The sequence below is a fragment of the Daktulosphaira vitifoliae genome, unplaced genomic scaffold (assembly GCF_025091365.1).
Source record: "Daktulosphaira vitifoliae isolate Bord-2020 unplaced genomic scaffold, ASM2509136v1 Scaffold_1, whole genome shotgun sequence".
Classification (NCBI taxonomy): Eukaryota; Metazoa; Arthropoda; class Insecta; order Hemiptera; family Phylloxeridae; genus Daktulosphaira; species Daktulosphaira vitifoliae.
The window spans coordinates 12,586,499-12,612,965 of record NW_026099572.1 but is presented as its reverse complement, the minus strand read 5'-3'; the positions used below and the strand labels follow the sequence as shown (position 1 = coordinate 12,612,965).

At 24.9% G+C, this 26,467-nt stretch overlaps 3 protein-coding genes across 6 annotated transcripts; 1 reads left to right on the top strand and 2 right to left on the bottom strand.

Annotated features, from left to right (window-relative positions):
• Positions 1 to 4,683: 4,683 nt before the first annotated feature.
• LOC126896300 (T-cell immunomodulatory protein) lies at positions 4,684 to 10,216 on the bottom strand. Its single transcript, XM_050668965.1, has 4 exons — positions 10,052 to 10,216; positions 9,209 to 9,848; positions 8,497 to 9,146; positions 4,684 to 5,505 (listed from the first exon to the last, which is right to left on the bottom strand). Exons 1-4 carry the CDS (start codon positions 10,067 to 10,069, stop codon positions 4,990 to 4,992), a joined length of 1,824 nt encoding a protein of 607 aa, XP_050524922.1. The 5' UTR covers positions 10,070 to 10,216; the 3' UTR covers positions 4,684 to 4,989.
• A 939-nt stretch (positions 10,217 to 11,155) lies between these two features.
• Positions 11,156 to 22,596, bottom strand: LOC126896307 (probable E3 ubiquitin-protein ligase MGRN1). Of its 4 annotated transcripts, none has more exons than XM_050668987.1 (13): positions 22,380 to 22,596; positions 21,365 to 21,483; positions 20,442 to 20,644; positions 19,949 to 20,136; positions 18,562 to 18,716; positions 17,534 to 17,755; positions 15,421 to 15,584; positions 15,023 to 15,116; positions 14,840 to 14,959; positions 14,657 to 14,759; positions 14,463 to 14,581; positions 12,035 to 12,106; positions 11,156 to 11,352 (listed from the first exon to the last, which is right to left on the bottom strand). In XM_050668987.1, exons 1-13 carry the CDS (start codon positions 22,465 to 22,467, stop codon positions 11,317 to 11,319), a joined length of 1,683 nt encoding a protein of 560 aa, XP_050524944.1. In that variant the 5' UTR covers positions 22,468 to 22,596; the 3' UTR covers positions 11,156 to 11,316. The 4 variants fall into 4 exon arrangements, with proteins under 4 accessions (XP_050524944.1, XP_050524952.1, XP_050524961.1 ...); XM_050668995.1 differs by lacking the exon at positions 11,156 to 11,352 and adding an exon at positions 11,656 to 11,694; XM_050669004.1 differs by lacking the exon at positions 11,156 to 11,352 and adding an exon at positions 22,181 to 22,206 and having other exon boundaries at positions 11,714 to 12,106; positions 22,380 to 22,466.
• Positions 22,597 to 24,321: 1,725 nt separating this feature from the next.
• On the top strand, positions 24,322 to 25,498 carry LOC126896402 (E3 ubiquitin-protein ligase RNF113A). Its single transcript, XM_050669157.1, has one exon. It carries the CDS (start codon positions 24,468 to 24,470, stop codon positions 25,398 to 25,400), a length of 933 nt encoding a protein of 310 aa, XP_050525114.1. The 5' UTR covers positions 24,322 to 24,467; the 3' UTR covers positions 25,401 to 25,498.
• Positions 25,499 to 26,467: the final 969 nt, after the last annotated feature.

The window sequence follows — 26,467 nt, the reverse complement described above, 5'->3', positions numbered from 1 at the left end:
TTAATCTTAAAAATAACATTGTTTTAATTCTCATAAAATTTTCTATTTAATGATTCATTCTAGTCAACGAAGGAGTAATTTTGCAGAATAGCAGAAAAAATTCCCAACAAACTTTTTTTTTTTTTGTTTTAATTAGGCAATTGGTGGATTATTCCAAAAGCAACATCAACTCTTATTTCTTTAATTATATCATGATTAGTAGTTCTTTGATTTTAAAATATAATATTTGAATATATACTAATTATAATTATTAAATTTAGTATGAAATTGATATTTAATATTGTAATTTAAACGGAGAAATTATAAAAATAATAAAGAAGTTATATTTTGCTTTACTTTTACGTGTATAAAAATTTAAAGGGCTTGATACAATAATTTTCAATAAAAACTGTTTGTTACTATAAAAAAATGCACTGGACTACAAGGAACTTTCATCAGAAGCAAAAATATACTTTTCTAAATCAACTTTTCGCGTTGTTTTCAAATCTGCAAGTAGACTATTTCTATCACTTCTAATTTTTTATATTATTACTAATTATATATATAAAATAATAATTAAAAGAAAAAAAAATTTGTTTTCAAATTATTACTGATTTGATTTTTAATATGTTAAAAATAATCAGTCCAAATTTTCAATTTTAACCTATTTTTTTGGTTCTTTAAAGTTGATGAAAAATTTTTGATAAAGATTTATGAAAGTTTATAGTAAAATAAATTGAATATATTACCATAACTTTTAGCTCAATTACAAGTTTAAAATTGACATCTAGGCCAGTCAACAAAGGAAAAATTGCGGAAAAAATTTTGTTTTTTTAAAAGTTGAATTAAAATATGTATAATGACATACTAATAGTCCTCAAGATTGGAATTGAGCTTTTTTTTTAAATCCTCGCAAAAGTTCAAAAATATGAGCTTTCTTAATTTTCTCAAAAAAAAATATTTAACTTACAAAAAAAAGTTTCGCACAAAAGTTGTTTAAAAGACAATTATAAATAAAAATATAATCTTATATTTTTTCATTTAAACAAATATTTTTCGAGTTACATTACATTTAATATGAGTAATAAAATTTATATTCCATTTTTTTCATTTTACGGTTACTTTTTATCATGTTATACTTACATTAGACACAATGTTATAAATGCATATGTGTGTATGTGTGAGTTTATTTATTTATTGTATCATTAAAGTGTAGTGTATATTGAGATACAACCGATAGAGTAGGTAATTGATTTGACGCTATATTATTTAAACCCAACTAAACGCTAAATTGTACATTCCGAAATAACAATCATATTATGTCAATTGCCACCGGAATATCTGGTAATATTTTTCTTTTTCTTTGCCTTAATCCCAACTACTTGGGGTCGGGCACCCTTATCCTAAGATTCCACTTGACACGATCTCCCACATCTTCTACGCTCACATCAGCTGTCCTCAAATCGCATTCAATAGCATCCCTCCATCTCTTTTTTGGTCTTCCTCTATCTCTTCTTCCTTCAACATTCATTTCTATAACTGTTCTTACAGCTTTCGATTCTTCTTTCCTCATACCATGACTAAACAATCTAAGTCTATTTTCTGTCATCTTATCCACGATTGACGCAACACCTATACTTCCTCTTATATGCTCGTTCCTTATCCTATCTTCTCTAGTCACTCCACTCATCCAACTAAGCATTCTCATCTCTGCTACACTTATTCTCTGCTCTACTTTCTTATCAACCGCCCAACACTATTAACCATACATCATAGCTGGCCTCACAATTTCATACTAAATTTAAAAACTATAATTAGTATTTATTCATATATTATATTTTAAAATCAAAGAACTACTAATCAGGATATAATTAAAGAAATAAGAGTTCATGTTGCTTTTAAAATATTTCACCAATTTCTCTAAAGGAAACACTATCTACAGATTTGCATCGAAGCGTTTCTTATGATAGTGATTTTAATCACTGTCAGATATCATCTATACTTGTCCCATCTATGCCTCGTCCACACTGTGCCTCGACCCCACTGTGCTACCGTTTTTTATTATAAACTTTTACAAAAATCAACTTTAAAAGATTAAAAATATAGGTTAAATGTGTCATTTTCCTTATGTTTAACATATTAATAATCAAAATCAGTTTTAGTTCTAAACAATTTTTTTTTGTTCTTAATTATATTTTATATGTATATACTTATTTTAATAATAAGTAATAATATTAAAACTTAGAAGTGATAGAAAAAGTCTAATTGCATATTTGAAAACATCGCAAAAAATTTACTTAGAAAAGTATATTTTTGCATCTGATGAAAGTTCCTTGTAGTCCAGTGTATAAAACTTATAACTTTGTTATAAGTAACAAACATTTTTTATTAAAAAGTATTGCATCAAGCTCTATAAATTTTTATACGCGTTAAAAGTAAAGAAATATACCACTACTTTATTATTTTGATAATATCTCCGTAAAAATTAAGGGAATAAGAGTTATTGTTGCTTTTGAAATAATCTACCAATTTATTAAAATTAAACACTATCTACAGATTTGCATCGAAGCGTTTCTTATGATAGTGATTTTAATCACTATCAGATATCAATACTTGTCCCAACTATACCACGTCCATACTGTGCCGCGACCCCATTGTGCTACCGTTTTTTAAACTATATTTATTTAATTTTTGGCGCTCAATGTTTCCTTACTATATTAAAATGAGACGTATATGTAGTAAATAGCCGTATTAAAGAAAGTCTCACATAGTATAATATAAGGTTTTTAACACTGTGGTAAGCAATTTTAAATTTAAAAATAGTAATGTCACACAAAGGAAACAATCTTGCTTCGAGCAGAACGATGAATCGCGTGAAATTCTATATTTCAAACGGGATTGATTTTATATTGTCAGATTTTTGTACTATTTATAATTTTTGTTGTTTTTACATTTTGTAAAATAAAATATATCTATTCGAAACTTACTTTTTTTTTTTTATCACTTTATCAGCCCATTAAGGACCATAGCGTTTTCCCCCAAAGGAGAAGGTTTTTAACCATTTATACTCCGGAACGGGTGGTTAGTCCGTCGCCGGAAAGAGGGATGATAACTCCAATTACCGAATTATCTCTCGTTCGGCAAATAATGCCGCCTGTGACCGAGTTCGAACCCGAGGCAGTGCGCGTCAAACACTGCCGCATTACTGACTCGGTCAAACCGTCCCTTCCGTTCGAAACTTACATTTGGGTTAAATACTTTATATCCGCCGCGTTTCCAAAATTGTGTATGTGTGCGGCTCAAGTTAAGGTTATATTGCTAGTCCTTTAGTTGGTCTTAACAGTTTCTGTGCATGCTGGTCAGTTTTTGGGCTTAACTGTCTTTTAGTACAAAGGCAGTTATGTTAGTGGCTGACGAGGAGTCACACTTTAGTCTCCTACTTTCGCGCTAAGTCGTGCTGCCTCTTTAGTGGTTCACTAAATGGATTGATTGGAGCTGATCAGTTTACCCAACAGGAGAACTTGAAAAGAGCCAAAACAAGAAGTTTGACGTTAAGAGTAATGATGGGAAATATCGAATAGTAAAAATATTCGATAGTTACACAATATACTCGAATAATTTTTAAAACTATTCGATAGTTTATGCTAAAAATAAACTATTTGGTTTTATAAAAACACTTTGAATAGTTATTCGATAGTTTTAAATAACTATCGAATACTTATCGATAGTTTAAAATATTCGAAAATGCCCATCACTAACTAAGGGTATTAACTAAATTTGTGTACACATTTTGTGTCTACATCGCAGTTCTATCGACATACGACATATAGTATATTTATGAATAGACACAAACAAAAAACATATGTTAAAATTAATGTTAGTTTCGTATCGAATAATAAATACATAATTATTGATTATTATAAATGTAAAATATCAAAAATAGCCGAATGTGTAGATTCAGTTTAAATTTTGGGGCTACAAGTTAATTTCTAATTTATGAAAAAGCGTATTGTCTTCTCTTGAAAAACGTCCGCAGACGCTATTAAGTTTTAAAATTTTCAGATCGAAATAATGAGTTAATAAGATTTGAAATAATTCTATTCTCTCTATCCTTATAATCTAGAGATCTTTAAAGTATAGCATAAAATATAAATCTTAAATGAGGCTTAAGACACCCGATTTAAATGAATTATTCCCATACTTCGAGAAGTTTCAATAAAATGTATATTAAAATATTAATAGTTTTTTAAATAGAAATTGCATTGACTTCCTCTTCTTTTTGCGTTTTTATGATATAAGAAATTCTATTTGTGTTCTCGAGATAACGTAAAATAATTAATTTCAATTCAAATTATCAAGATTAAAGTGTTATTACTATCATTACTAATAGTAATTTTTAAGAAATTTCAACCAAATTTGAAATAAAAAAGCATTCAAGATAGCAATGATGCAGAAAAAAAATGTCCAAATATTAATAAACAAGCCAGAAGTATATTTTACTTTAAATTAGATTTATCTATTTTTGACATGAATCTTATTACTCTAATGAGTCAACAATACATTTAGAAATATTACAAACTCATAATTTACACAGTAGAGTAAAAAGTAAAGGAAGTTTTAGGATTTACTTTTTTATTTTTTACTTAGAGTAGTACAATTATAGTGTATTACTCTTAAAATATAAAAATAACTATTAAATGCATCTCAGAGTCAATTAAATACAGTATAATTTGTTAATTAAGTTAAAAACAATTATTAAATACTATCTTTATAAGAAAATACCTATTCTGCTAATTAGGAAATTATATATGTATATTTTTTTAATTTAACCAAAAACTTATAGTATTATAACTGTAAAATAGGTACATCATATTAAGTAATAGAACATTTATACTTTAAACCTTAAATCAAATTGATTAAAAAAAAAAATTCTATAATCACAGAAACAAAAAATACATAATACATGTCATGTAAACAGAACATGTTATACATTTAGATACAATAAAACATTTACATAGCATCAAAATGAAATTTATGGGCTTCCATGCGTTTTTCTATCCTATCTTCTTGACGTTCTTTAAGATATAAAACTCCAATAATGACTAATATTAAAAGACATGTACCTGCAAGAGCGAGAGCACTTTGTAAAATCAAACGACTAGGTGTAACAAAAAGTTTTGCATTCCAGCGAATGGGGTCATTTATTGGTGTTGGTATTACTACCATTTGGGAATTTGGAATGATTTGTGTCCATGAACGTGTTTCATTGAGAACAGAAACAGTCAATTCGTCAACAAAATTAGGTGTACGACCAAGGCCAAATATTGTATATGGTAGATATAGTGAATAATGAGCTGACTGAGGAAGTTGAGTAGCAGTACCTTGGCGAGGATCACCATCTTGAGTAGTTGTCAGGTAACTAACTTTAGGTCCTGGTAAATTTGTACCAAAAGTACGGGATTTTTTTCCAAGCCGACTGGGTAACATTTCATATTTGCTATTTGTTAAGCCAGTGACAACCATTACCTAGCAAAAAACAAATAAAAAAATAATATTATATTAAATGACTAAAAACAAAAAAAATTTTATAGTGGAAAAAATGATAAATAACAATATAGAATAATAAAAAATTTTTTTGTTAAAAATATTAATGTATCATTAACTTTCTACCCTATGTTTACTTTATATTTAGCTTGGAATGTCTCTCCAGCGATTATTGCATTTATAATTTTAGAAATTATAAAGCAATAATAAAAATAAATATATTTTATGTTATATAGTATTTTATTATTTATTACGAGCCTCACATGCCTTCAGCATGTTAGCTTCTTTGGGTTGTCCTTATAAATAGGCCACTGATTCCAGTAGGAGCACACGGTTATACCAAGTACAATTAATTTTTCAGCTATACATTTTTTTTTTTTGTTTTATTAAGAAAATATTATAGCACAGCTATAAATTACTTTTTAGAATTTTCCTTTACAACTTATAGGGGTGCCAACTTTATTTTTTCATATGGCAACATACAACTAGACTAGCTTATAAAATATTAAATAATCTAATTAAGAAAATGACTGTTTGATAACAGATTGTGGGCCAGTATTTCAGAAGTTATTAACAATTTAAAGTAATTACTGTAGGTAAAAGCTGAGTACGGTTATTTTTATCACAAGCCGTTTCCTGCCCATCCTCTTCGTTCTACCTATGTATAAAAATGAGAATAACATCCAAAGTACTGGTCGAAAAGTTGTTATTAACTAATAATTTTCTTAATTAGATTATTTCATAACCTAGTAAATGATGTATGTTGCTATTTGAAAAAATAAAGTTGACACTCCTATAAGTTATAAGGGATGATTCTAAAAAATAATTATTAGCTGATAAAGCAAGAAATTACATAACTAAAATAAATAAAAAATTATTTGTGGTTTATAATAAACCTTGGTAGATCTTTGACATGTTAATAGGCTGATTTCTAACTTTGTACTATACCTATAAATAAAAATTCTATGAAAATATAAGGTAAAAATAATTGGTTGCTAAACGCATTTTGATAAAATTGACCAAAAATACTCCAAAAAGATAAAAAGACTTAAGCCATAAAATGTCTCATCAAATATCATATACAGAGTGACCTATTTGGTTTTTGACGTTTTTAATAGTTTTTGATTTAGGAAATCTCAATGTTACTTTTTTTCTAAACAATTTGGACTGCTTTAAAAACATATTTTTTATTTTTTACCTTTTGTAAAAATAAATATATAAATTTTTTTTTAAATAGCCACTTACACATGAAAAATGTTGATGAGTTAAAAACTATTTTAGGATCAGTACTTAATAATTTAAAAGTTTTAAATATATAAAATGTGTATGTAGATCAGGTGGAGTATACAATTTAAATATACAACAGTATAAACTGTACCCAGCAACACTATATAAGTAGTAAAATGCTTGTAACTAAATAAGTATACATTTTCTGTAAAAAAAAAGGCTACTTTGAAATTTTTAAAAAAAATTTTTTCTTTAATATATTATAAAAATATGGCTTTAACATAGTCTAAAACTGTAAAAGATATTATTAAAAAAGTATCACAAAATATTTGTGTTGATTAAAAATGATTAAAGATTTCAAAATCTAGCGCAATACTCTATTTAGTATATCTATATTGTTTTATTCTTAGTATAAAATACTTTTTAAGATTCAATATTTCAAATGAAAAATTGATTATGTAATAATCAAAAAAAATTAATTATTGGTACATTTTCAGTTAAATGAAGAGTTTATAAAAAATTGTTATTTTTTTTGGTAAATTAAGAAGTTTATGATCTTGAAAATGGATCTTTTTTTTAATTTCTGTTGTTTACACATAAGAGGCAAGTCTTATACAGGGTGATTTTTTTATCATAACCCATTCAATTACATGCAGAATAAATATAATTTTAACATTTTTTTTTTGTTTTATTAGTTGCACATTATTCTTGAATTATTAGCTATTTAAAACTTTTTATGTTCATCCCTTATGCCTTATAAGGGTGTCAACTTTGTTTTTTTTAAATGGGAACAAATATTTTCAATTTAATAAATGTTTGGATTTTTAATTCAATAGTAAATGGCATTTGAATTTTTACTATAACTTTATTTGTTTATTAGATATAAACATTTAAAGTTTCAAATTTTTGAGTTAATATACATGTATAATAAACAAGGTATTACATATACAGGTAGCTTATTGGATTTTTATGACATTGCTGTCACAGTCACGGATTGTTTATCATCAATTATGACTATCAATAGATATACTTTCTATATTGTCAGTAGTGTATTTATAAACTCATAACAATGTTCCTTACTACCATTGATAATAACAATGCTGTGTACCTGCTAATATCAATGTCATAAAAATTCAATTAGCTATCTGTATTTATAATCCCTTGTATATTAACTCAAAAATTTGAAACTTTAAGTGTTTATATCTAATAAACAAATAAAGTTATACTAAAAATTTAAATTCCATTTACTATTGAATTAGAAATCCAAACATTTTATTAAATTGAAAATATGTGTTCCCATTTAAAAAAACAAAGTTGACACCCTTACAAGGCATAAGGGATGAACTTAAAAAGTATAATTTAAGAATAATGTGTAACTAAAGAAAACCAAAAAAAAAAAATGTTTAAATTATTATTACTCTGTAAGTAATTGAGTGGGTTATGATAAAAAAATCACTCTGTATACATTGTTTTTAAATGCATAAAAAATTATATTAAATCTTTTATTTATTACAAATTTAACGAATTCAGGTTTTTTGAAACATTCATTTACAATGAAATTAGAATAAACTGTGATAATTATGGAATTTCTTAATAAGAATTTAACCAAATTAAAAATTCATAAAATATTATATTTGCCTATTAAGTTTTCTAAAAATATCTTAGTAATTTGTTTTAACTTTTATGATATTTTTATAGAATTACAATAAAATTGAAAATCGTTACGTTAAAATTAAAAGTACATACTTTTAAGAAATTGGCGTCATAATCCAAGCTATTTTTAAATGCAGACATATTGTAATTTGTATCTTTTCTGCTAACTAATAACACATCAAGTATTCCATTTTGAAAGAAATCATAAAATGCTCCCATTATAGTGTATTTATTGATAGGCTGAAGAACATCCCAACGAACTGCAAATGTTCTATCAAAACCATCACAATTTGTTGTACATGCTACATTTTCCATCAAAAATACTCTAGTTTTTTTATAATTACTATCAATACAAAGTGTTCCAAGTAAATCTGGATATCCGTCCATATTAAAGTCACCGGGTCGTAATGTTATAGTTTCAAGATAAGGGATGTTAGGCTGAGGGGGTACAAATCCCCAAACATTATTACCATCATGGAAATTTACTCCTAAATTGTACCAATTTTTTGAATCATATAAATAGATTGTACTATTTTTACAGGAACTATCAAAACACACTGGAACAATATGATCCATTCGCCCAGTAAGTTGTAAATCCATAAAAGCAGTCTGTCCTACATTTTTAACAGTTAATGTATCTGGAAAAGGAATTGTTCTGTTGAAGATAAAATTCCCATTTTCAGAATCAGAAAGCCAAACTTCATATCCATCATTTGTTGTTAAATATAAGTCTGGTGAAATATCTGAAATTATAAGTTATAAATAAAAATATTAAATGTTACTTAAAAGTTTATTTAAAATTTACCTCCTCCAATGTCAACAAATCCGTGTGATTGAGGGATTCTCATATTAGAATTTGTTGAGTTATTCATAGGAATTTCTGAATACCCTCCATCACTATTAAAGATCCAAAATGTGCGTTGAGTTATACTACCTTTTTTTTGAACACCAAATAAATCCACAATCATATTTCTATCATAATCAATAACTAAAGGTTGATCAACAATTGAAAATAAAGGTTTTTCTTCATCTGAACAATTTAAAACATTTAGTCCACCCCATAAAATATGTACATCTAAATCATTGTTTTGAGAATTACTGCTACTAATCCAGGATGACCATGTTCCAGTAGATGTGATATTTTTAACAGTGACAAGTACATCCATAAGAGCATCACCATTAAAATCTCCAGGTACTACAGATGTTATTTTATGATTCTTAAATGAACATTTTGTTTTTGTACCTGGTTTCAAAAATGGTTCTACATTTGAACCAAATAGTATTTCAACTGTTCGTCCATCATCTTTTAAAATAAACATATCAGTAAGTTCATCGGAGTCGAAATCACCAAAAGCAGCAGGTTGACCAAGGGCATTATAGCCAAACACTGGGTAAGTTATATCAATGGAAACACAGAAATGACTAATAGTCAACAGTAACAAATACTAGAAATAATAAAATGATTTTAACACATTGAACACGAAAATATTTTTAATGATTAAAATGATAATCATTATTAATTAAATACCAAACAAATAAGAATTCAATAGGTTAATTTATATTATTACATATTTTAATAAAATACGTAACTAATTGAATAATTTAAAGACTTATTTATAAATTGTATTATTTTTAAAATATTACTTACGTATAAACAGTTTAACATGTTTGTGTATTAGCATAATACATAAACTCAAATTTTCTAAATATTTTTCACGTATGCTTCAGCTCAAATCAATAAATAATCTATGTCTTTACTCGAACATAAAGGTTTCAACTTTACATTGAACAATTAATAATTTTTTAAAGCACTGTTATCATAATGTACAATCAGCCGTGTCTTATCGTATTTTTCAGTGTCACCCATGTTCTAGACTCGATATTATTCTTAATGTACAATCTTTTTCATTTATATTAGTGATTTATATTATAAATTTTATTTTTGAATTGTTATAATTACTTCGATTAAATTTCCTAATATTTATATTCAATATGATATTAGGTTTAATAAATTGATTTAAGTATCCATAGTATTTTCTTCAAATTAAGCTAATTAAAATTATCTAACATTAATGTATATTGTTTAACATTTAGTGTGATAACCAAACATAAAATTGATAAAACAAAAATAGATAATCTCCATAATTTACTCTAAGTAACTTATTTTATAAACTTACAATGTATCTCAAAGAATTTTTCTAAATATATGAAGATAAATATCTTTATTTTCATTTTTTTGGAAATGTAATTTTAAATCTCAGCACTGGAAATTTTTTTCACACAATATACTCATACCAAAATTTCTTTAAAAATATTACAGAATATCTGCGAAATTCAGAGCTATAATAAATTAGAGCTCATGAAGTTCATTATTGATAAAAATCAAAGACTTTTCTAAAGTAAAAAAAGCTGATATTTGTATCAAAATTTACAAATATCAAGTAAATAATGCTAAATAATTTTTTTTTACATATGATATCTATAACTTAGAAATATCAAGTAAATGTGATAAAGAAACATTTTATGTTATATAATATTGAGGCTGATTTTTTATTAATTATTTAACAAAATAAAAAGTAAATTTTAATTTTGAAAGATTTTACAATAAATACATAACATAATAAATTAATGTTAAATTCAAGATTCTATATTTATATTATATTCTTAAGTTATTGATTTTAATACATGTAATATAACTAAACATCAAACAAGTTAAACATTTAAAAAAAATTTTTATAAAAAATTAAATAAATATAAAATTATATTTTAGTAGCATTAATATAATAAAAAGTAAATAAAGTACAACAAATTATAAAGTAAATAGAAATCATTTTGAGAGAAAGTATATCTAAGACAGTGTAACAACTAACTGTAATTAATAATTTCAATGTGTGAATGTTTTAGCACCAGATATTAATAATTCATGAGTTTTGCGGATTTACCTTTTTTCTATAATTAATATTATTAATTAATATTAAGTCTTAATTCTATATATGTACAAACATTATCTTTTATTCTTAAATTCAATAAATATATAACTTACAAACAAGTAATAATAACTAATTTTGGTTTTAAAAATGAGTAAAGATTGAAATTGTAATACAGGGATTAAAAACTTTATTTTACAAAAAAAAAACATTTTTTTCAATATTTCTAATTATTTTGACTACTATACAATTTGTTTTAATAAACAGATTGTTCGAGTAGTTTTTGAACATCAATGTAACAAAAAGTTGATTAAATTAGTTTTTAATTTAATTATAGTGTCTAAAACAAAATGTTTGAATTATTCTGAAATAAAACGAAAATATTATTCCAAAACCCATAAATCAATAAAAAGTTTATAATTTTTTTAAAAATGTTTCAAAAAAGTCTAATCTATTGTTTGTATTAATCTGTTAAAATATAAATTATATTAACTAAAGTTTGTTTAACTGAAATTGTAAAAACCACATATATAATGGTTTTTAAAAAATAATAATTCTAAAAAAGTTGTAATTTCAAAAATATTTATTTAACTTAGAGAAAAAAATATTAAATTATAGAAAAAACGTAAAATTTAAAAATAAAAGTCACATTAAACTGGAGTAGTTTTTTCATAAGCAGCTAATAATAAACGAGATGAACCTACTGATGTATAGCTCTCTCCACTTGATCGTTGACTTACTGTACTCATTGGAGTTCCTGGTAATGATACTTTTTCCTAAAATTAAAGAATAATATTGCATATTTATATATTTGTTCAATAAGTAAAACATATACTAATTAAATAACTTGTATATAATTGGATTATAACTAGATATTTATTAAAAAAAAGAAAAAATTAATTTCTTAAAAATAATATTTTTTAGGGAATATAACTATAGCACACTTTTAGCTTCGATGCAAAGCTGAGAAGGTATTAACTTTACTATGTGTTTTTATTATTATTTTTTTTTTTTGTGTCTATTACCACTTTTTTTCAGCACTCGTCAAACCATTTTGTTTCAACAATATGTCTAAAGATCACAAATCGTATCTAGTCGAAGACATTACCCTCAAAAATTGAAAAAATTTCCCTCGTTCCCCGTAAATAGAGGAAACCTCAAAAAAAATTACAATTTTAAAAATAGCTAACTTTTTCAATTTTTTTTACTTAAAACTGCCATAAATTTTTCAAAAATGAACAAATAAATATAATTTTTTATAGATGCTTGATGTCTCTACCTAACATTTGGTATATTTTTTTTATAAATCTGACCCTTTACCTGCCCACAGGGGGGGATTTAATATGACAACTTTTTTTACATAAAAAACGCTTTGATGCAAATCTTTAGATAGTGTTTAATTTTAAAAAATTGGTGGATTATTCCAAAAGCTACAGGATCTGCTAGTTCCTTATTAATATCCTGATTAATATAAAGTATGTCGAATGAAAGAGGGATTATTAAAAAATATTATTTCTCATAAAAAAATTGTGTTTATTCATACACTTTTCAATAAGTTATAGCATTATAAAGTTGAAAATGTAAAAAATAAAATCGAGAATTTTCACACAAAAATAGCATTTGATATCCATTTTCACCGTGAAGACTAAATAAAGTCGGAAATTTTTTTTTCCATAATAGAGTACATTAGCTTTAATTTAAGATATATATAAAAGTGTCAGACTTTCAAATTTTTGAACACTTTCAAAAGTTAATTTTTTGTGAAAAAGCTATCATTTTAAACCCCCCCTGTGGGTAGGTAAAGGGTTATATTTATAAAAAAAATATACCAAATGAATAGTAAAGACATCATGCATCTATAAACAAAAGTTATGGCAGTTTTAAGATAAAAAAGTGAAAAAAATGACAAAATTTACCGATTTTTAAATTTGTAATTTTTTTGGAGATTTCCCCCATTTATGGGGAACGAGGGAAAATTTTTCAATTTTTAAGGGTAATGTCTTCAACTAGATAGGATTTGTGTTTTTTTGACGTAACATTGAAAGAAATCGGTTTGACGAGTGCTAATAAGAAGTGGATACAGACACAAAAAAAAAAACACATTATAGTAATACCAATACCTTCTCAGCTTCGTATCGAAGCTAAAATACGATTTTTCTAAAGAAATTCTTTTTTATATTTTTAACTTCATAATGCTAAAACTTTTTAAAAAATGTATGGACCAACACAGTTTTTTTATGAGAAATAATATTTATTTCCCTTTTTTATTCGACATACTTTATCTTAATCAAGATATAAATAAGGAACTAGCAGATCATGTAGCTTTTCGAATAATACACCAATTTTTTAAAATTAAACACTATCTAAAGATTTGCATCAAAGCGATTTTAATGATAGTGATTTTAATCACTGTCAGATATCATTATACCTGATCCAACTATGCCACGTAACCACTGTGCCGCGACCCCCCGTGCTGGGTTTTTTTTTTATGAAGTATTCTGAAAAATTTACTTAGTAAATTAAGAAAATAATTTATTGTTAATAAAATACAATCTATGTATAATGTTTTAAATTTTAGTTTTTACGCAACTCAAAATAATAAATAATGCATCAAATTAAAAATAATAAAAACATATTTTTAAAAAATCATACAAAGAAAAAAATAAGTTAGTATTCTTTTATACTATACAATATTACTTTTAATAGATATCAAAGATGTCAACTAAAAGATGTTGATAAAATAAATTTGGGTGTGGAAGAATTTTAGTTGTGTTAAAATGTGTGTCATTTGAACAGACACACATTTACTCCTCTAAAAAATGTGTTAAAAACTAAGTTAACTGTTTGTAGGCAAAAAAATTATATAAAAAAATTTAAAAAATTTTTAACAACATTAATAATAAGTTAGTAACAATTTTTATATTTTATAGTATGAATATTCATTATATAAGTGTTAATGAACAATAATTGAAATAAAATATTATAAAAATAATCATATAAACATTGTTTTGTAAACTTATAAAGCAAAAAAAAAAAAAAACGTTATATTAAAGTCATTTATTGTAGAAAGTGAATGTCTACATATATTTAGAGTGAATTATTCAAAAATATTCTTTAAATTATAAATTATACCTGAGAAACTGATAATTGTGGTTTTTCTTTTTGATGAGTGGATAGTATATGAGACACACATTCTCCGTAGCAATCAGCATCTTCAGCGCCATGATTTAATATTACATTAATTCCTTTTTCTATAGATTATAATATAAGATATAACTAATAAAAAATAATAATCTTATAACTAAGTAATAATCCAAACTTCATACTTTCAACCACAGGAACATATGGTTGTTCTAATGTTTTGTTAACAGTATTGTCAGAATCAAGTAATGGAGACATTTTTTCTGCTTCACTATCTTCATCTGGCGTCTAAAAAAACAACAAAATCTCTTAAATATATTTAGTAAAATTACAATCTAAGTTATATTAATGATTTAGTCTTTGAATACCTCTTCTTCTAAATTTCCTTTTTCATTAATAACTTTGACATTGTCTTTACATTTAATCGAAAGTTTAAGTTGACTATCATCTTTGATAGATCCTTTTAGGGATTTTTCATTGTTGGTTACCTAAAACAATAAGTTAGTAAAATTTGAACATTAACTAATATTCATTTATTCGTCATAACTTACATTTGAACTAACTGAATTATCACTCTGGCTAAATGATTCATTATGTGAATCTATACTGCATGATTTTTTTCTTGACAAACGGTCTAAACTCAATCTATAGTTTTAAATATTTAATATTAATATAAATAAAAATAAAATAATTTTGATCCAACTAATTCAACAATTAATATATCCAAATAGTATTTTTTTCATAAATAATAATTTTTTTTTGATATTTAAAATTTAAGAGTAACTTGGAATTGAAAACCTATTTTAACTAACTTATAACATAAAGCCATTTAATAAGTTTAATGTATACAACTGTAAAACTACTACGACATAAATTTTTATAAATATAGATCAAATATAAGCGAGTACACTTGACAAACTAAAATAACTTATTTTACATTAAAACTTACTTGGAAGTACATATGTTTATACCAGTACACTGACTATCAGGTGATGATTCTAACAATGGATCGCCAATAGTTTTAGAAGTGTTACTATATTTTTGATAATTTGGACCGTTAAGAGCTTCAATTAATGGAACTGTTTCATAACCATATGGAGTACGCAAATCAATCTATAAATATTATTATTTTTAGCATAACTTTACAAATCAACCATATAATACAATAAAAATATATATTCAACCATTAATAAATAATATTTTTATTAAAAAAAATAAAAATATATATATAGAGTGATTTTTTTATCATAACCCACTCAATTACTTACAGAATAAATATATTTAAACATTTTTTTTTTTTGGTTATCTTTAGTTACACATTATTTTTGAATTATTAACTATGTAATACTTTTTAAGTTCATCCCTTATACCTGGTAAGGGTGTCAACTTTGTTTTTCTAAATGGGAATACATATTTTGAATTTAATAAAATGTTTTTAATAGTAAATGGCATTTGAATTTTTAATATAACTTTATTTGTTTATTAGATATAAATATTTAAAGTTTCAAATTTTTGAGTTAATATACATGTATAATAAACAAGGTATTACATATACAGGTAGCTTATTGGATTTTTATGACATTGCTGTCACAGTCACGGATTGTTTATCATCAATTATGACTATCAATAGATATACTTTCTATATTGTCAGTAGTGTATTTATAAACTCACAACAATGCTACCGTGCTAAGCGAAAACAGGATAACTCCAGTCAACATGATTTTTCAGGAACACAAAAAAACATTTTTAACAGTAAATCAAGATACCCTTTTTTCCCAATATATGAACATAAGTCAAAAGATGGTAACTCCATTATTTTTTATGTGATATACCAAGTTTTTGGTTAGTATTTGGATTTACCGTGTTTTCGCTTACAAAACATCAAATATATTGAACTTACCGTATATTTTCTTATTTTATATTTCAATTTTAGATGGGTTTTAATAGGAAATATGCTACTTTTACATCAAAAATCGGTGTAAAACCACTAAATTTACCTGTAGAAAAAAAAAAAAAATTTTAATTTTGGAGTTATCCTGTTTTTGCTTAGCACGGCAGAATGTGCCTTACCTACCATTGATAATAACAATTCTGTGTACCTGCGAATATTGATGTCATAAAAAATCAATTAGCTACCTGTATTTGTAATACCTTGTACATTATACATGTATATTAACTCAAAAATTTGAAACTTTAAGTGTTTATATCTAATAAACAAATAAAGTTATACTAAAAATTCAAATGCCATTTACTATTAAATTAAAAACTCAAACATTTTATTAAATTCAAANGAATTAAAAATCCAAACATTTATTAAATTGAAAATATGTGTTACCATTTAAAAAAACAAAGTTGACACCCTTACAAGGCATAAGGGATGAACATAAAAAGTTTTAAATAGTTAATAATTCAAGAATAATGTGTAACTAAAGATAATCAAAAAAAAAAATGTTTAAATATATTTTTTCTGTGAATAATTGAGTGGGTTATGATAAAAAAATCACCCTGTATATTATAACAATTCATATTTTATAATAATAATAATTTTTGATGGATTAATATATAATCGGGAAGAACAGATTGTGAAGAAATAGTTGCAGTTGATGATAAAAATAAAAAGTAAATGTGAAAACATTAGCTACACCCTGACATAGGTAATTTTTATAAAAAAAAAATTTGTTAAGGAAGGTAAGCAATAAAAAAATATAAATCTCAAAAGATTTTATTGAAATTTTCTTTTAAGCAATCACCTAGTATAAGATAAAATTCATAAAAAATTTTAGTTAATATTTATTAATAATTAATACTTGAATTATAAGATTTCTTAATTTATAATAAATATAGAGGAATTAATATCTACTAATATATCAATTAGTTACAAGAGAAAAATTAAAAATATAAACTAGAAATGATAATAATTATCATAAAAATATATAGAAATCACAAATTATTTGTGATTTCTCCCAAATTATAAAGATTAATATTTTTAGGCAGATAGTATTATATTAAGTGTGAAATATTGTTTTTTTATTTTAAATTAAAAATTTTGATATATTACTTACTCGATGATTATTATCTAAAGTTTTTTGTAGTGCTTTAATTTGTAATAATGCTCGAAACGGAACACGGCAAATCGGACAATTGTTTGCTTGATATCGTAAAGAATCTGCACATGATTGACATAAACATAAATGACGACAAGGTAAAATTAATGTATCTCGCATATCACTCATGCAAATGACACACTCTGAACTACCATCTTCTAGTTCTTCATCACCAGTATCCTAAAATTAAATTAAAATAAAATAAATTACAATGTAAAAAAATTTATTAGTTTGCATTTGCTTATTAATACAAAGAATAAGTCACTATTATGTTAGGTATGTTTAAAAAAAAATCCTATAGTTGTGCTTACTTCATAAAAGTTTCATTAAGAGGATTCAATTTTACAATTTTGCAAGTTTCTAATTTTTGAGCTAATATACATGTATAATATATGAGAGGTTACAAATACAGGTAGCTAATTGTATTTTTATGACGTCACTATCACAGATACAGAGCAATTATTGTCAATTATGATTTTATCAATAGATATGATTTATGCATTACCAGTTGGCATATTTATAAACTCACAACAAATGTCTTACTACCATAATTTAAGCATATCCATTGATAAAATCATAATTGATAATAAATGCATTGTATTTAAGAATATTCTGTAAGTAATTGAGTGAATTATGGTAAAAAATTCACTCTGTATGTAGTTCTTACAAAATAAAATAAACATAATTTAATAAGTTTAAGGCATAGTGATGATTAATATGGCTATGTCTCTCTCTACAACCTCAAATGTATGTCAATAAAATATTTTTACAGTTAGACTTTACTCTTTTTAAAATTGGTTTGTTCCATACTAAATAATTTATATATTTATAATTTGATATATAACTAATAGTCTAATAAATAAGGTTTAGGATATATATATATGTAAGATATAAAGTATAGGATAATATTGCAAATATTAGTCCAAGAGATATGAAATTTCTTTAAATATTTAAATAGTTTATTGTTTCACTGTAAAAAAACTCACTTTTAATTCAGTAGATTTGTTTTCAATACCATAAATTTCTTGTAATAAATAACATAATCCATCTACAAATAACTTTTGTTTTAAAGCTTTTAAAATGTATGAACCATCTGAATACTGTTCAACAACTGCAATTGTGGTATGAGATTGACGTGTTTCTAAAATATATGATTAATAATTAATATGGTTGAATCATTCAAAAAAAAGTTATACAGAACGACGATCCATTTATCAAAAACTACTTAATTAATCAAAAAATAAAAAAAAATATGAGAAATTTTTATTTGGTTTCTTTAAGGTACATAGTTTTCTTAATTTATCAATCATTAAGTATTTTTTGTACCCTTCTTGCCCCCTCACCAAATTACACCTATGATATAGGTATAAAAATTTCAATAGTTTCCAAAATACTGGTCCGAAAGTTATTATGGACCAGTCAATAATAACATTACAAAAAATATATAATATATGGCACCTCTTCACAAAAGCATAACTTGTGCCTGGGTTAGATGAATAATAATAAGAGTTCCATATTATATTAAATTATGCATAATTAAATCTATATATATACATATATACAGTGTTCAATTACTAAGGACAGGTTTCTATTGTCTTCAATGTGTAAAATAATTGATATTTTTCTTGACTTACTGAACACTCCGTATATACAAATGCATACATATATTTATAAATAAAATATTGTGTACTAAATTAATATAATTTGTAAAATTTTAAAAATTTTAATATATCAATTTAGTTTTATATTATTGAAGTTGAGCATTTTTAGAAAAGTTTTAAAAGAGAATTTACTTTTGAATGTTTCAAGATTTATATTTAATTTATTACAGATCATTATACCAACTTAAATACAATTAAATTTGACAAACTGTTTATTGAATTTAACAGAATTAAGATTAAAAAATTGTTTTAATCTAGTACTATAAGAAATGAAAAATTATATAAGGTCTATATTAGGCCAAATTAGTTTTATACAAATGCAATAAAATGCTTCGATAATATAATGATTTTAAATTATAAATAATGATTTCACTATATAAAAAGTGTGGTACAATTTTAGCTAATTTAAAGCAATTCTTAATAATATATTAAGGGTTGAATTTGGACTAGATATGTGTGAGTTATATGTGTTACCCCATATACAAATTCCATAGGACAATAAAGATTAGACTAATGACAAATAAACAAATTTTAAAATGAATAAATCAAGTATATCAAGTATGATTGATGAATTGAGAAATACATGCGTTTTAAAGAAATCAAATAAAAAATTCTCAATATTATTTTTTTATTAATTAAGTTGTTCGTGATAAATGATGAATCATCCAGTTTATTTAAAAAATTGTTTTCTCTTTTTAAATATATAGATCACCTTCAGAAGTATCATGAGCAACACAATGTATAGCAATTGGTATTACTTCTTTATTAAACATATAAATAAGATCTTCATTATTGTATAGACTTGGATTAAATAAATGTAATGGTTGATAAAATTGTTGATTTGACCCTCTTTTATAATGGTACACCTCGGAAGTCATTGATGGATCACGACAACTAAATCTTTATTAGAATATTCATAAAAATACAATTAAAATTTTTGGAAAGATATTTTTTTTTTTTATACAACCGTTAGGTTGGTTAATACCATTGGTATTATCCTGGGGAAATTTTAAGTGCAGTGGTTTCCCATTGCCTTCTACACTGAGAACATGATGCTTTTTCGCCACCGTAGAAGCACACACATGGTCACCCATCCGTTCACCTACGGCGGTAGACGCGGCTTAACACTAGAGTTTTGTCAACAACTAGTGTGACCACCACGCCACACCACGCCCAGAAAGATAATTCAAATTATTAATACTTACGATACTCCACTTGGGGTAAATTCTTCAGTACAAAAATAATATATAGTGATTGAACAAGGTGCATCACAATCAAATATGAATTCAATGTTAAATACAGATTTTCCCTCTTCAGTTTTAACAAAGCGTAATGATTCTTTCCTTATATTTACTAAACTTTTTAAAGGTTTGGTAGGTTCACCAGCTTCAGGAGGGGGATAAGGAAACTAAATATTAAAAATATAAATTAGCATATTATTTAGAATTAAAAATATTTACAAAGAGATTTATTAAAATAGTTTCTAAAAAAATAAAATAATTTTTCTAAAAAAGTTTTAGCTTTGATATGAAGCTGAGAAGATATTAATTTTATTATGTATTCAAATTTTTTTTTTTTGTGTTTTTGTAACCACTTTTTCTCAGCTTTTATCACACAAATTTTTTTTAATGATACGTCAAAAGATCACAAATTGTATTTAATCAAAGACATTAACCTTAAAATTGAAAAATTTCCTCTTTCATCCTAAATGGGGACAATCCCCCAAAAAATTACAGTTTTAAAAACTACAATGTATCAATAGAAAATTGATCTAAAAACGCTTAATTTTAATATGCAATAACATAAAAACGATTCAACAAATATTAAAAGCACATCATTTTTTTTTTCTATCATATTATTAAATTATTGTTTAGGTTTTTAATTCTGAAGGAATAAAAAAAAGTTTTTTTATATTATTATATTAATTTAGAGCCTTTTGAATCAAATAATTTTTTTTTTACAAAAATAAAAAATTTTCAATAGTTTCCAAGAGAATGAATATCTTTATTTGATCACTTTGTATACACAATTAAAATTTCATACTAATGGAGTAAGAGGTTACCATAATTAATTTTTTTGATTAAAATGACATTATAGTTTACTTGATAAAAACTATTTTTTAACTTACTGTAGAAGGGCATTTACTAAAAAAGTTTAAATCCATATTTTCGCCAAATAAATATGCTTCGGGTTGAGGTGTGTCAAATTTTTCACCTCCCATTATAAAATGAGTACTAAAATAGTTCCCTGAAAAAATAATACAATTGACAAAAATCTAATTGAGTTTGTTATTTCAAAAATGAATTTATGTTTAAAATATAATGTATTGTTATATAGAAGGGTTAAGTAGAGAAAATGTGTACAAAATGGTATAAAAGTAAAAATTATACTTATTGATATGCAATTTTTAGTTATTTTTTTTTTGTGCGTCCATAGCCACTAATAATCAGTTCATAGAAGGAAATTTACTAAAACTTTAAAGGAGGCTAGAATTACTCATCGGAGCTATTTGTGTGTATATTCTACCTTTCATTGTACTTATCCAATATAGATATTATTAACAAACATAGCTAGTGGGGTTCAGATATGTAGATGTTGATAATAAATATAATTCAAGCATAGACTATTACACAAAGTACAAAAATAATAATAATTTAAAGTTTCTAAATAGATGACAATGTATATCTGATTTACAATTGACTAGTTTGTATGGTGTACAAAAGGTTGACAAACAATTAGATACTTTGGTAGCAATATGAAAAACAAATAAAGCAATAAAGACTATCAGATAGCCAACAACTGCAATTAACTATAAATATTTCAAATTATAAGTTGTCCTATCATAGTAACTGAGCTAAATTTATATTCTATACATAAAAATTCTTATGGGGACTAGGACTACTTATTTTAGTTTTAGCGGAGCTAAGTTCTGTAGGCCCCTAACCTCGATTTCCGTCCATGACTCAGCTTCTACAAAACCAATATTGTCTATCAATACATTTTTTTAAAGTTAAAGCTGATATAATTTAAGAATAAAAAATGTTAATCTCTGATCATAACTTTATTATAAATTCCTTAATAAAAAAAAACTTACAATTGTTATTTGTGATAATATTATTGCTAAAAATGGTAAATTTTCTTACCAGACTTGGGAGGATATTTGTATACGTTATTAGAAATACTGTCAACTTCTTCTTCTCTAGCGTTTTGGCGGCTAGAGAATACCCCCATGATTTTACAATTAAATCGTTATTAATCAAATAAAATGCATTAAAGTAAAAAATTAAATAATGAAACAATTTAGAAGTGAATATGCAAATTCTAATATACTGAGTAAATACTAAATTATAATCTCTTATCTGTAGAAAAATAAAAAATAATCGTTATCAATTTGGGTCGAAATCAATATTTTGTTAACATTAATATAAATTTAATCTAAGGTAATTATTTATGTATTTGTCTCTAACTTCCTAATAATAATAACAACTGTTTGTGGCTAAATGGTGTAAGAGACATTTTTATCAAGAAATTTTTTTTTTTTTAAACCTGAAAATAATTTATAGATAATTGGAATCATAATTATATAAAAAACCCAGCACAGGAGGGTCGCGGCACAGTGGTGACGTGGCATAGTTGGATCAAGTAAATGATATCTGACAGTGATTAAAATCACTATCAAAAATAAACGCTTCGATGCAAATCTTTAGATAGTGTTTAATTTAAAAAAAAATTGGTGTTTTATTCCAAAAGCTACTTGATCTGCTGGTTCCTTATTAATATCCTGATTAAGATAAAGTATGTCGAATGAAAAAGGGTTTATTAAAAAATATTATTTGTCATAAAAAAATTGTGTGGATCCATAAACTTTTCAATAAGTTATAGCATTATAAAGTTAAATATAATATAAATAATAAAATCGAGAATTTTCACACGAAAAAAGCATTCGGTAGCCATTTTCGCCATGAAGACAAGTCCAGAGGTCAAATTTTTTTTTTTCAAATTAAAGTATATTACATTAGCTTTAATTTAAGATATATATAAAAGTGTCAGACCTTCCGGAACATTTTCAAAAGTTATGTTGAAAAAGTAAATTTTTTGTGAAAAAGTTGTCATTTTAAATCCCCCCCTGTGGGCAGGTTAAGTGTCAGATTTACAAAAAAAATATACCAAATGATAAGTAAAGACATCAAGCATCTATATAAAAAAAAATTATATTGATATGTTCATTTTTGAAAAAGTTAGAGCATTATTAAGTTAAAAATATAAAAAAAAATTATTTTACAAAAATCGTAATTTTTTATTAACTTTGATGTCAACTTTCACCACGAAGACAAGTCCAGAGGTCAAATTTTTTTTTTTCAAATTAAAGTATATTACATAAGCTTTAATTTAAGATATATATAAAAGTGTCAGACCTTCCGGAACATTTTCAAAAGTTAAGTTGAAAAAGTTAATTTTTTGTGAAAAAGTTGTCATTTTAAATCCCCCCCTGTGGGCAGGTTAAGTGTCAGATTTACAAAAAAAATATACCAAATGATAAGTAAAGACATCAAGCATCTATATAAAAAAAAATTATATTGATATGTTCATTTTTGAAAAAGTTACGGCAGTTTTTAGTAAAAAAAATTGAAAAAATTTCGAAAATTAGCGATTTTTAAATTTGTAATTTTTTTGGAGGTTTCCCCCATTTACGGGGAACGAGGGAAATTTTTTCAATTTTGAAGGGTAATGTCTTCGACTAGATACGATTTGTGATCTTTTGACGTATCGTTGAAAGAAATCTGTTCGGTGAGAGCTGAGAAAAAGTGGTAACAGACACAAAAAAAAACACATCATAGTAAAACCAATACCTTCTCAGCTTCGCATCGAAGCTAAAATTTATATAAATTTATTTAATATCTAAATGTATTTAATATATTTAGATATTTATTATATACATATTTAAAATATAAATATTTATATGTCTATACTTCAAATCAATCGAATCTGAACATTTTAGATAAAATGTCGATTACGACAAGTAGCCTGCTAACAGTCAATATCACAAACCTTATATTTTCATAGTCTGTGATAATTTATTAGAGTTATCACCTTGTTTTTGTATTTCATGTTTTCAAATAATCTAAGTGAATTGTAAATAAATTATCCAACAAAATTAAAAAATACTCTGTAATCAATTTACATTTATTTAGAAAATAATTTAATTGTGAGAACAGATATTTAAGTTTAAAATGTTTAAAAAACGTAAGATTATACAAAATCAGAGAAAAAAAGCGGTTTTTGAGTGTGAAAGCAGTGATGAAGAATCTGCAGTTGTTATTAATGAAAAGCGACAAAAAAGATCAAACCCATTAATTCAAAGTACTCTAACTAAAAAATTGAAAACTATTGATACTACTAATGAATCTTCTGAAAGTGACCTGGAATCAGTTACTGTTTCATACCGTTCTAAAATGGATTCTGAAATGAGTGGACCCAAAGATATGGGTGCTACAGCAACAGTTGAAATTGATACAGAACTTGATAGAGATGCTCAAGCAATTTATGAACGATCATTACAAGTAAATAAAGAACTTAAAGGAAAAGAAGATGATAAAGTTTACAGAGGTATCGCTAATTATACACAATATTATGAAAAAAAAGATACAGCTCTTGGCAATGCATCTAGTGGAATGGTACGTAAAGGACCTATTCGAGCTCCAACAAATTTACGTTCAACAGTACGCTGGGATTATCAACCTGATATATGTAAGGATTACAAAGAGACGGGTTTTTGTGGTTTTGGAGATAGTTGTAAATTTTTACATGATAGATCAGACTATAAATTTGGCTGGCAATTAGAAATGGAAACTAACCAGACATGTAATTCTGATGGAGATGATGACCCATCAAAATATGAAATTAAAGATGATGACAATGATGATTGTATACCATTTAAATGTTTGATTTGTCGAATGTCATATGTAAATCCTGTTATGACCAAGTGTAAACATTACTTTTGTGAGAAATGTGCTTTATCCCATTTTAAGAAAAGTACCAAATGTTTTGTTTGTGAAAAACAAACTGGAGGATTTTTTGACCCAGCCACTGTAATTATAGAAAAGCTTAATGCTTCTAATTCTGATGCCATTCATCAATGTCATTCGGATGAAGAATCTGAATAATAAATGTTATCTGCATTGTAATATTAATTTTACCATTACAGTAAATAGATTATGTAAATATATTATGAACTACTTTATAAATTTTATTCTATTTTAAATATTTATTATTATAAAAATAAAAAAAATGAATAAATTTACAAAAATTTATAAATTTTTAATAATTTAAAAAATAATTTTATTTTGATTTCAATTAATTATTTAAGGGAATTTTAAAAAATTACCCATTATTTTGTTATAAACGAGTTATTTATTTAAGATAATAGATTAACTATGGTTCATGCGTGATCTTTAAAATTAAAAAAAATGTACAATTTTCACTATGCTAAAATTTAAAATAAATCTTGTTTTATCACCTCTTACCCTTTAAGTTTATATCATCTTTAGTTTTAGCTTCAATGCGAAGCTGAGAAGGCATTAATTTTACAATGATGTGTTGGATTTTTTTTTTTTTTATGTCTGTTGCCACTTTTTCTTAGCTCTCACTGGACCGATTTCTTCCAACAATACGTCAAAAGATCACAAAATAGTATCTAGTTAATGACATTACCCTTAAAAATTAAAAAATTTTCCCTCGTTCCCCACAAATGGGGGAACTCTCCATAAAAATTACAAATTTAAAAATCGGTAAATTTTATCATTTTTTTTTCATTTATCTTAAAACTTTCATAATTTTTTCAATAATCAACAAATCAACATAAATTTTTTTTATACTAAAACCTTAGATATTTCTCTTTTATTTGATATAATTTTTTTGAAAATCTAACACTTAATCTGCTCACTGGGGGGGATTTAAAATAGCAACTTTTTTACAAAAACTAACTTTTTCAACTTAACTTTTGAAAATGTTTCGGAAATACTACGTCCTTTCAACATATATAAAATTAAAGCTTATGTCATGTACTAAAATTAAAAAAAAAAATTTGTCCCGACGACCTATCTTCTATTCAAAAATGGCCACCATATTCAAAAATATGCTATTTTTGTGTTAAAATCCTAGGTTTTTTATTTTATTTTAAAATATCTTATAAGGGCAATACACTGACTTTCATGAATTTTATATAATTTAA

Excerpts from the sequence above, each read along its gene's own strand:
- LOC126896300 (XM_050668965.1), bottom strand. Across the intron at positions 9,147-9,208 it reads ATTTGTTGACATTGGAGGAG|ATATTTCACCAGACTTATAT; the intron begins GTAAATTTTAAA and ends TTATAATTTCAG. Across the intron at positions 5,506-8,496 it reads ATGACGCCAATTTCTTAAAA|GTAATGGTTGTCACTGGCTT; the intron begins GTATGTACTTTT and ends GTTTTTTGCTAG.
- LOC126896307 (XM_050668977.1), bottom strand. The coding sequence starts at position 22,467 with ATGGGGGTATTCTCTAGCCGCCAAAACGCTAGAGAAGAAGAAGTTGAC. Across the intron at positions 20,645-21,364 it reads TTAGTAAATGCCCTTCTACA|TTTCCTTATCCCCCTCCTGA; the intron begins GTAAGTTAAAAA and ends TTTAATATTTAG. Across the intron at positions 15,117-15,420 it reads ATAAACATATGTACTTCCAA|ATTGAGTTTAGACCGTTTGT; the intron begins GTAAGTTTTAAT and ends TTAAAACTATAG.
- LOC126896402 (XM_050669157.1), top strand. The coding sequence starts at position 24,468 with ATGTTTAAAAAACGTAAGATTATACAAAATCAGAGAAAAAAAGCGGTT.